Below are 11,012 nucleotides of genomic sequence, written 5' to 3'. Positions count from 1 at the left end.
TGTTCTTTTATCTATTAAATTGTATGTGGTTGGGGACGTTCTGTTTCCCCTCTTAGCATTTGTTTCTATAACCAGAAATAAAGTTATATATTAAAGAAATGAAAAAAAAAAAGATAGCCCAGAGATAGGGTTGCCAGATTTAGCAAATAAAAATAATGTGTCCCAAATGTTGCATGGGACATAATTATACTGAAATCATTATTGCTTATCTGAAATTCAAATTTAACTGGGTGTCCTGTATTTCATCTGGTAACGCTACCCAGAAACCTTTTGGACCTGTGTATTAGTTTCATTTTCTCTTGACAGAGCAGAAATAGTCTCTTCTTCATCCTGTCTGCTATGCCACAAAGAGCACAGACAACACCATAAGAGTCAAAGCCAGCAGAAGTTAAAATCTCCTACATGCTTTATTGGACTTCAAAGAGTCTTATGAAATAACACAGAAAAACCCATGTGAGGGTATCCAGGGGGTACAAGGCAGTCTGCAGCCTACCCCCCTCCTAAGACCAGCCCCAGATACCCCCACCCCAGGCCCAAAATAGGATCCCAGAGTAAAGGCATGTCAAGGAGTGAGGCAGAGGGAAAATATCTTTATAGCCATAGCAAAAATAGGTAGGGAAGAGAGTTGTCTAGAGGGTGGGAAGGGTGGGAGGAAGTGGTCATGTAGCCACCTTCACCTACACCATCTTCCTTAGCCACCCCCTTCCCTAAATCGACTGTGTCCTTTTTGAGCCTCTGGCCCAGGGTATGCAGTAACATGAAAACGGTTCTGATAAGGGGAGTGTGTGGTGCAGGCACTTGGGAAATTCAGGAGATTTCTTTTTTTCAATTTTAAACTGTCTTGTGGTTCAAATGCAACAACATCCTGCCCAACAGCTCCAGGGCCCCATTAGAGACCTGTATCATGGCTGCGGCTCCCATGGCCAGGGGAGCCAGTTGTCCTGATTGCCAGGAGTACTGATGCTTGGGGAGCATTTGGGCAGCACCCCTTATAGACAAACCCTCCTACACTGTGGGGGAGCAGGGATAAGAGAGAGGCAGGTGTGGGTGAGAGCAGAGAGAAAAAGTGACTGCCTTGTGGCCCATAACTCTAGCATCTACTCCTCCTCCAACTAAGAAGTCTCTCCAGATTTATCCCTTAGCGTGGCCTCTCTTTATAATTCTCTAGTGGCTTGTTCTCTGGGAATTGGTTTCACTCCCCCATTGACTCCTGGAGGCCTGAGTGAGCACCAGGCCACGATTTCCTCTGGCTCACAACATTCCCAAAAAACAAACCTCAAACATTAGGCCCTAGGACCCAGTTTGGGGCAAAGAGAACCATCATAGGTGCGGTGGAATAAATCTGAGGCACAGGTGTCAGAAGTTACTCCTCCTATCTTCCCCCATAGCTGCTAGGGGAAGTTGGGGAGTGGTGGGAGGGAAGAGACTGAAAGCAGGAGACAGAGAAAAACAAGAAACCAAACCTCAAAACTGGGACAGCAGAGACAGAAGCTGGACCTCAGAGGTGGAGCTGGTAGCTGAGGGGACAGCAACTAAGACATGCACTGAAGTGGAGAGGGAGTGATAGCAGCAGCCCAAAGTTGGAGGGAGGCAGGGCAGGCAGGCCATGGTGGTCAGTTAATAAATAATGTTGAAGGACCCAAGGATGAGGGGGGCAGGTATCTACAGTGCCCAGGCCCCTGCTAACCCCGCCCAGGCCCCACTTTAGGGGCCAGTATCTTGGAAGGCAGAAAAGGGGAGGCAGAAGACCAGGGAAAGATAAGCGGTCCTGCCACTGCCACCCTCATTCTGCCTACTTCTTAGGTTTCTTAAAGATTTTGAGGGGAAACTTCTTCCGGCCTGGGCTGGAGTCTGCCTCCTCACCAATAGAGCCATTATCCTCCTCAGCCACAGCCTTCTTGCCAGCCAGGTGGGGAATTCGTGTATTTCGGCTGGCCTGTGAGGCTCGGCTGTCCCCAACTGGAGATGGCATGTCTGGGTCTGGGGAACTGGGGCTGTGAGAATGGGAAGAATCCAAAGGTGGAGAGCCACCAGGTGGGGCTGAGGGGCTCAGCTCCATCAAGCTGTGGGCCTTGTCCAGCCCGTGGTTCAGCGCCAGTAGAGTCTTCTTGGCCAGGGCAGGGCTATCAGGCAGCTTCTCCATCGCAGACCCTGGGTGGACCCCCTCAATCATCCGGTGGCTGCCATTGGAAGTCATGGCATTGAGAGCCTCATCTGCAGCACGGGCCATCTGAGGAGGTTTGGGGGCCATACGCTGGCGGTCACTCATGTGGAGGGAGGACTCCGAATCGGAATGGGTCAAATCCCTGCAAGACAGGACAAAGAAGAAAGGAACACATACAGGACAGAGGAGAGAGAGACAACATGAAAAGACAGGACGGTATGAAAATGGGGGTAAAGAGAACAGCAGGAGAAATGAAAATAGGATGAAAAGGCATAGTGGGAAAGAGAATGATGAGAAACAGAAGGAAAATGAGTAGGTCATAAGTACAGGATGACAGAGGAGGCAGGAATAGGGAATGGGGATAAATTGGAGAAGAGACAGAGAGAAAAGAATAAAATTGGGGAAGAAGGAAAGCAAAAGAAGAAGCAAGGCCAAGGGGAGGGGGGGGAGGAACAAGGGAGAAAAGTGATGGGGGAAGAAGGGACAGACAAGAAGCAAAAGCAAATGTCATTATATCATCATCTGTCAGGCAAAGGGCTTTTTAATGCCTGGGCTCCACCCTTGAAGAATGGCCAGGCCCTAAACTAGGGCAACCACAGGCTTCAATACCACAGGCATTCTCCTCATTATAACATCTCTGCTTTCCCATAGCTGGTTAGATTTCTTAAGACTCAACCCTAGCTAACACAGAATCCACATCTTGCTCTGAGTCACCATTTTCCATGCCTTCCTCCCCCACTTACTCCTGTCACACCCTGGGACACATCCAGTTTGGGCCAGGCTCCAAGAAACAGGGCACATGCAGTAAGTGGGCCTGACCCAGGCTGGGGAGGAGATAGTTAGAACAGCCTTGCAAACAATCACCCACCCAAAAAGGCCAGGATGCTGCCTCCATCAACCCTCTCACAGGATTCAAAGGGGGTCATAGAGAAGTGTTGCAGAGTTCAAACCAAAGTCGGCTGGCAGCAGGAAGGGTGGAGTCTTTTTCAAAGCTCTGCTGCAAGGGAGAATGGAGAGAGGTGCAGAAAGACAGGATGTTTGGCCTTTAAGCAGCAGTGGTTCAGAAGAGCTGCACACTAGAAATCATAGGTTTGATTCAATTTCCATCTCTGCCTGAGGTTTGGACAAGTCATCTAAACTTGCAGGTCCTCAATTTGGGCCAAATGAAGATAATACCAATTCAATTATCTTGCAAGACTGTTTGGGGGATCAAATATGTTGGCAAAGTTCTTGGAAATGTAGAAAGTATAGTGGGAATGATGATGATAAGGCCGGTCAAGCTGAAAGACCCACATGGGGGCCAGTCACAAGAGTTTTTGCAAGGCTGAGTTATGGTGGTGTGGCACTGTGCACTGGACATGCACACACAGAGGCTAGTCCATAAAGTTGAGAACCTTTTGGAGCTGGCAATTCCTAAAAAAGCCATGAACCAATTCTGGATGCCACCCCTCCAGCCGCTACAGAAAAAAAAGGTACATGTGGGGGTCCCCTGCCAATCCCTTAACCTTCCTTCTGCTTTCCCAGAGGCCTGAAACCCAGAGTAGAGGAGAGGGCTGAGGGAGATGCTTAAATAAACAAGTCAGGAAGCCAAAAGGGAAAGTGTTGGGAGTGGGGGAGGGGAGCACCACAGGACCTGGGAAGAAGGAAGCTTGTGGGTCAAAATAGGAAAGGCTCCAGGCCCTTAAAATAGGCAAAAGCAGGAGGTTGGCTCATAGCTATTATACAGGGGTGGGCAAAAGTAGGTTTATAGTTGAGAGCGAAACAGTTTATTCTTGTATAATTATTTATTATTGTATTATTTTCCATACAAATAACTACAAACCTACTTTTGCCCCACCCTGTAGTTTAATTTTCAGTAGGAAACAATTAACTAAGCAGCCACCCCATGAGTCAGTACCTTGCTGGAAAGGATAGCAGAACACAATTCTATCTCCAACTCCCATTCTACAAATACTGTTTCAGCCACATACTCTTGTATTTACCAATATTTGGTCTCATATTTGTTTTCATAATATCTGATGCTGTCCTTGCTTCTATGTAAATGTACCCTTGCTTCTCTAAGCCCTAAGATGATCCTCTCCATATCCTGCCTTTTCCTCATACATACGAACCACCACTGAGCATGATGCCAAGGAAGTTCTGAGGAGCAACACTGGAAAAGGGCCCTTGAGTCTGAGGTGGTAAGGCTCCCAGGAGCCAACCTTCTTTTTATTGGGAGTGAGTGGGTTTGTTTTTTCTATTGATTCGAGAGAGAAAGAAAGGGAGAGCAAGAAAGAGGAGAAACACCGATGTGAGAGAGAAATGTCAATCAGTTGCCTCCCACAAGTGCCCCGACTGGGGATTGAACCCTCAACCTAGGTATGTGCCCTGACCAGGAATCAAACCTACAACCTTCGGTATATGGGGTGACATTCCAACCAGCCAGGGTGGAGCCTACCTTTCTAATGCCAAGGAAGAGAGGCCAGACTCTCTCCTCCGGGCCCACAGCCCCATTTGGTCATGTTTCCCATCTTTCTATGCCTTCCCCATCAACTAAAAGCTGAGACTCCCAAAGAAAGAAAAGAACTTGGGAGGAAGCCTGGATAGATATAGGAGAGACAAGGTCCACTGAGGCAAGCTCATCTTCCCTCCCTGAATCTTTGAGACAATTCAGGCCAGGGGTATCCCTCCCCAAAGGCTGGGCTGCCTTGGGCTCCCATCCCAAACTACTAACCTTACTAGAGAGCCTGTTAGCCTTTAGAGACGATCCTCTGGTGCATGGTGCAAAAGAAAATTAAGCAGTGAATAGGCCAGGTGGATGCAGGTACCTTCCCACCCACCCTCCCCACTGGCCTCAGCATGGGCCTTGGGACATGATATTCACAGCATCTCCTAGTGCCCCCAAACCAACTCAATACTCTCCATCTGTTTTGGGAAAAAGCAGTCTCCTTGCCTGGGATTTTGGATGAAAATGAGGATGAGAATGAAGATGAGTAGCTCTACTACTGAGCAATATGCTAGTAAAGGCAGTTCCTTGTGAAAGAAAAAGGAACAGCCCTCAAGGATAACTATCCAGAGGTTCAAGGGGCAGAGCTAGAGAGCTTGGTATCCAGAGAGAGGCAGGACCAAAACGAAGCAACAGGATAAGCAGGATGCAGCCCAAAGGCCAGGACTGGGCCATGGCTCAATTTCAGAGATGAGTGGTTCTTCCAGAGGAGATAGGCTTCCTAAGGGTCCCTAAGCTATTCCAGACAACGTCAAGGCTACTATCTTGGATCCTCGCCTATCATCTTGAGGTATCAACAGGGCATGTCCCTACAACTGCCAAATCAAGCTGTGGGAGAAAGCTTCCTACCAATTCTTATATGACCTTGTGGAAGGACAGAAATATCCAACAGTATCCTACAATGGAAAACCAAGTTCCAGTCTATGTTCTGCTCCGAATTAGTTGTGGGGCCTGAGGAAACTACTTAACTGTTCAGAGCCTTAACTTCCTACTCTGACTATTTTGATGTCTGCCTCACCTACAAACTTTTCTTGTCCAAAACCCCTAAACATGTCTACCCTCTTCTGTTCCCTAATTCCAAGTGTCATCACAGACTCCTCCTCCTCCTTCATCCCTCATGGCCAGTACTAAATTAATCCTCTCCTTTCCATCCCAACACCTTATTACCTCCCCTAGTGGTCTACTACAATGACTTCCAAATTCCTGTTGTCTCCTCCTTTTCTTATTTAGACTACTAATATGTTATTTCTAAAATGGAAATCTGATCAATTAACTTCCTTGTGGAAATTCTTTTTGCAGTTCTTTGTCTCTTACAGGGTAATGGCCAAAGCCCCTAGCCATTCAGAGCCCGTCATCATTCTAGCCTCATTTGCTACCCCTTCACACCAACACATATCCAATGTTCTAACTACAAATATCAGATTCTTTTGAATTTCCAATGTCTCTGCACGTTTCCTCAGCTTAAAATACATTTTCTCCTTTTACTGTACACAGGATGTTAGCACAAATGCCATCTCTTTTGTGAAGTGTTCCACCCAAGTACACACTGTTAGTCACTCCCTCCTCAGTACCCCCATAGCACTTAGCAAATTGTTCCATAATTATTTATGTACCTCTCCCAGGTCAGACTGTAATCCTTGATGGCTGGGATTATTTATTATCATCTATGAATCCTCATGCCCAGCAGAACCTGGCACAGAGTAGGTATCAATAAATGTTTGTTGAAGTAAAGGAAGTGAGGTCTCCACTGAGATAACGAATGTAAAAGTTCATAGTTTAGGCAAAAGTGCTACAGGACCATGAGGGAGGAGATTAGATTCAGCAAACCCCAAACACAGAAGGGAAGAAAGGTGTGAGGAGTTATGCTGACCTTAAGGAATCCCAGGGCTGAGAAAGGACACACTGCACACACCCCCACAGCTGACCAAGCAGCAGCCAGCAGGCAGAGGCCAAGGTAAAGGCAATAGAAAGGAAAGGAAGGGAAGAAAGAGAGACAGCTGATACCCCAAGCTCTCTGATTGCCCAGGCATCACAGTGGTGCTGTCACAAGTGGATGGGTCAGAGGAGGGATCCATCTGGAGGAAATAGGAAGTGCTTTGGTGGTAATAAACAGGGTGGACATGGATGGTGGTGGTGGTGGCGGCTGCGGTGGTGGTGGTGGTGGTAGAGGAGCAGGAAGAAGGAGAAGCAGAGGCAGATGGAGAGCTGGTCCCATGGCCTTCAGAACTGAAAGACTGTCCAGATGAAAGGCTGCGCATTCGCCGCAGAGATACCCGGCTTGTCAAGAAGTGGCCAGCCTCACCCTCTACCAACCTCTGAGATCCCAGGCCATGCTGTGGTTCCGTCAGGCGCTGCCGGACACTACTTTGCAGGCTTGGGGCTGCAAGGAAAGTGAAGACAGCATGAGGAAGGGCCAGCCTACTTTGGGCTAGCAGGCAAGCAGGTGTGCCCAGGAGAATTGCCTGCTGGAGACCACTCTGGGCCTCTAGTGCCCAAACTAAAGAATGGGACACCTCTTCCCCAAAACCTCCCACCAGGGGTCCTAAAAGGGGAAATTGAAGATAAGGTGCCTGGGTCAGTTTTAGTGGCCATTCCCATGGAAAGTGACCAAGGGCCAACATTACTATAAAGGGATATGACAAGGCAGTTAGTGGGAGGACACAGGCAGGACAAGGTAGGATAGGGGTTAGGGGCAAGGTTCGGGAGAGCACTAAGAACCAGCCTTTCAGAAAGCCAACCTCAGGAAATAATTTATAGTTTAGACAAGGATTTATACACAAACATGTTCATCACATCATTATTAGTAATTGTGTGAAAGCAAAGACAAAGGTGGAACAATAAGACAATGATAATATATCCAGTTACTGGAAGACTATATACTTATTAAAAATGCTATTTATGAAAAGATTTTAAATGCACAGAAAAATGCCTATTAACCAGTTAACTGCCACATGTCCAAAACGGAAACCATCCCCACATGCCACAATATTTTGAATTTAATTTAAAAAATCAATTTGCAATGAATATTATAAAAATAAATATATTACAATTCGGATGTTCTTGAATATTTTCAGCTGAAAATCTCACGAAAAAATGATTTTAAAGTTGGTCAGGGCTGCCACTTAGGGAAAACATTTTTTTTTTTATAGACGCATGTGGCGTGTGGGTAAGGTCCTCTGCTTGCGTCTACAGACACTTATGGTGTACAAAGGGTTAAAATGCTCAGGGCAAACCAAAGGACACAACATTTTTTTGTAAAAGAAATACCCAGAACTAGGGAATACAAAAGACTATAGAGTTTGAAACCAGGCCTTTCCACTGCTAGCTGTGACCTTGAGCAACTGACATTCCTATTTTAATGCCTAATTTATAAAATCCCGTAAGATGCCGTAAGGCTTCAAGATAATGTATTTAAAGTACCTGACACAGTTCATGGCACTCAATAAATGGTAGTGGTTATCATTATCTTGACCACATAAAAATTATTTTAAAATCTCACAAGACTAAAAAAAAAGGCGTTCATAAATGGTGGGACTATGGATGACTTTGTTGTGCTCATGCTTATTCTTTTTACTTCTTGAATTTCCTCTAATAAACATGTAAACAACAAAGAACCAGCTCTTGAATCAATGCTACAAATCAGGCTCTTGGAAGATGATGGCCACCATGCCCAGTGAGGGAGGCTACATGGGCACCAGGTAACTCAGGAATGTGCTAGAGCATTCCCTTTGGGCTCACTCCCAGCCCCAGCTGAAAACAAAATTCACACCTTTGTTTTTTTCTCCTCTACCTTGATAGATGGGCTTCCCTGCCTTCTCCCTAAAAATAGGAGAAAGGGCCAGGTTATAAGGGTGGCAGAAACCTTAGAAGGACCACCAGGGGGAAAGCAAAAGTCCATGGTGATGGAGAGCTGGGGAAGCAGGGCTTCTATGGCTGGTGGCCTTCAAGGCATGAAAGCAGAGTGGAAGAGGAAAAGGAAGCATGAAATAGGGAGGGAGAAAAAAGGGGAAACAGAGAAATAAGGGAAAAACATGAAAAAGAGAAATGAGGAGGAGAATCTTTCCTTCCCTCTTTCCATCCTAGCCCAGCTGGAAGAAGGGCCACCAGGACATCTGTCTAGCTGGGCTAAAAGGAGAAGCCTAGGCCTTCCATCACCATGGGTATTCTCTCCAGCCCTCATCTGAGCAGGCTGATTCTTCTCACCCCCGAACCTCTCCCTGCAGTTAGTAGGGACAGTGCTTAGGGAATTGAGGGAGCAGGCAGGGGAGTGAGGCAGGCAGGAGAAGGGGCCCGTGGGATAGGAGTGTTGGTTTAGTCCCCAAAGTCGGAAAAACAAAAGCCCCAAAGGGGATCCTCAAACCAGGGTATTTCCAGAGGGACTGATCATCCGAGCCGGCGGATGTTGAGCAGAGAGAGCGGTCACTGAACCTACGCCCCATCAGCCAGGCAGCATCTAGGGTCCAACAGCCAGGCCAAAAGGAGAAGAGAATCTGATTTACAGAGGGCTTCAGCTTGCCCACCAATAGGATAAGGGAAGGGCCAGGGGGCAAAGGGGTGGGTAGCTCAGAGCTAATGATGGGCCCTCCCAACCCAGAGAACATAGGAGCCTTTAGATCAAGGATCAGGCTCTGCCTGCCAGTGATCCTAACCTTGTTGCCTTTGAGTAGAAGCCCTGAAAAGGTATCAGAACAGGGAGAAAAAGAGTCTTGGCCAGAGGCAAAGTATCATTGAAAATTTTACAAATAAGTCCTGTCTGGAGCTGGAATCCATCGTGATTAAACAATCTGGATTTCTGAAAGTGAGCCCCTAATCCAGCCCCAGGATTTTGCCATCCCTTCTGCACCCATGAGATATGGCCCAGAATAACAGATTTTTTTATAAGGCTCTAGTCTATGTATCTAAAATAGCCTCTGATCCAGAGAAAACCTCAACTGGGCCAGTAAGGATTAAGTTCCTTTGTTCACTGAGGAATTCCCACAAGTGTTGTCTCTTTCAACTCTGTTCTACTCAGCTCTTATCACTCACAGAGGAGACAACAGAGGAAAGGAAAAAGACCCAGGACAGAGGGTGGGGAGGTCCAAGAGTTCAGGTGGAAAACCAGACATGCTTGCACAGGAGACCTCTCCTAGACAAGAATGTCTTTCTGGTTTGGAAGATTTAGGGCTATATCACTTTAAGGGACTGTTGCTTCCTGGGATCTCACACAAAAAGCCATAGAGGAAGAGACATCATTCTATTCATCTACATTAGCAATTAAGAATAATGTATATAAAATGAAAACAAATAAAAGCAATAAAATAAATGAGTTAAAATAAATGCCATTTTTATATTTCATGAACCACTAAGGAGATTATTTTTACAAAGGTAGATGGGGGAGGGCAGAGGTAAATAAAGGGATTTAAAAAGCACAGAGTGAAGGGAGACACACTTAATACAATAAACCCAGAGGGCAGACAGCATAAATCAAGGAAAAAAACACTGAAAGGACAACTATAAAGGAATATCTGGTGAAAATTGTGCTTTAACCAAGGTTATGAGTTGAACTATCTTCCTTGGTATCTGCTCCATGTGCTGTTTAAGTATGGCAGTGGCCAATGACTTAAACCTGGGTGTGCATCAAAGACTCCTTCCCTCATCCCCACCCAAGAGATCACCTACACTGCATGGACAAGGGTGACACAATCTCCTCATCCATGTCATCCACGTCGTCAGTCATGATGAAGTGAGCAGGGTTGTGGCGTGTACTGCCCATCCAGTTGGGGTCTATGTTGAGGGCAGCCACCAGTGAGTGGATGCCAGGGTTATTGACAATCTGGAAGCCACAGAGGATTTCAATCTGCTGCCAGCGGTGCAGGCGCTCCCGCAGAGCTGCTGTCACCTCACTCAGAGCTTGCCTGAGGACAGAAAAAAGAGAAATGCAGGCATGGGCTGGGTGTGAGCCCAAATAGGAATGAGGTCTCTTAGAGGAACAACTTGAGAGATATGTATAAATAAGAAACACAATTAAATCATAAACCTAAGAATAAGGTCGGAGCTAGATAAGGGCTGGAACAGGAGACCAGAGCTGTCCTGATACCGATGAAGAAGTAGAATTGGGGTTGGAAGCCCTGCACACCCTCGAATTCTGAGATTGGGATGGACACCGCCAGAGCCGGGCAACAGGTGCTACTTACTTAGCCGTTAGGATTTTGTGATCCACATCATCTAGGGAAGAGCTGTGGGCCACGTGGAAGGTGCCAAAGAGTGTGTTTCTCTTCTTTTTTATTTTCTCAGCCTGCAAAGATGACACCCTCAGATTTAAAAAAAGCAGGGATTAGAGTTTGAGGAATATCTTTCTCCTATCACAGTTTAGGCTGCACAAGA

The 11,012-nt window shown here is 46.5% G+C and overlaps 1 protein-coding gene across 6 annotated transcripts in view; it reads right to left on the bottom strand.

Annotated features, from left to right (window-relative positions):
• Positions 1-384: 384 nt before the first annotated feature.
• The window catches only part of STIM1 (stromal interaction molecule 1), a 197,801-nt gene continuing 187,173 nt past the window's right edge, over positions 385-11,012 (bottom strand). For 3 of the 6 annotated variants that reach the window (XM_014460736.2, XM_014460737.2, XM_023758753.1), the window contains exons 9-13: positions 10,823-10,923; positions 10,308-10,543; positions 9,010-9,102; positions 6,963-7,029; positions 385-2,306 (exon numbers count right to left, since the gene is read on the bottom strand). In XM_014460736.2, the coding sequence (XP_014316222.1) occupies positions 1,793-2,306; positions 6,963-7,029; positions 9,010-9,102; positions 10,308-10,543; positions 10,823-10,923 (1,011 nt within the window). In that variant the 3' untranslated portion in view covers positions 385-1,792. Of the gene's footprint in view, positions 2,307-4,877; positions 4,915-6,653; positions 7,030-9,009; positions 9,103-10,307; positions 10,544-10,822; positions 10,924-11,012 lie in introns of all 6 variants that reach the window. The other 3 variants (XM_006094516.3, XM_006094514.3, XM_006094515.3) reach the window with 3 other exon arrangements.

This window comes from Myotis lucifugus, unplaced genomic scaffold, assembly GCF_000147115.1.
Source record: "Myotis lucifugus unplaced genomic scaffold, Myoluc2.0 scaffold_138, whole genome shotgun sequence".
In the NCBI taxonomy this organism is placed as follows: domain Eukaryota; kingdom Metazoa; phylum Chordata; class Mammalia; order Chiroptera; family Vespertilionidae; genus Myotis; species Myotis lucifugus.
The sequence above is the reverse complement of the archived record's forward strand: the minus strand, read 5'-3'. Positions and strand labels throughout refer to the sequence as shown.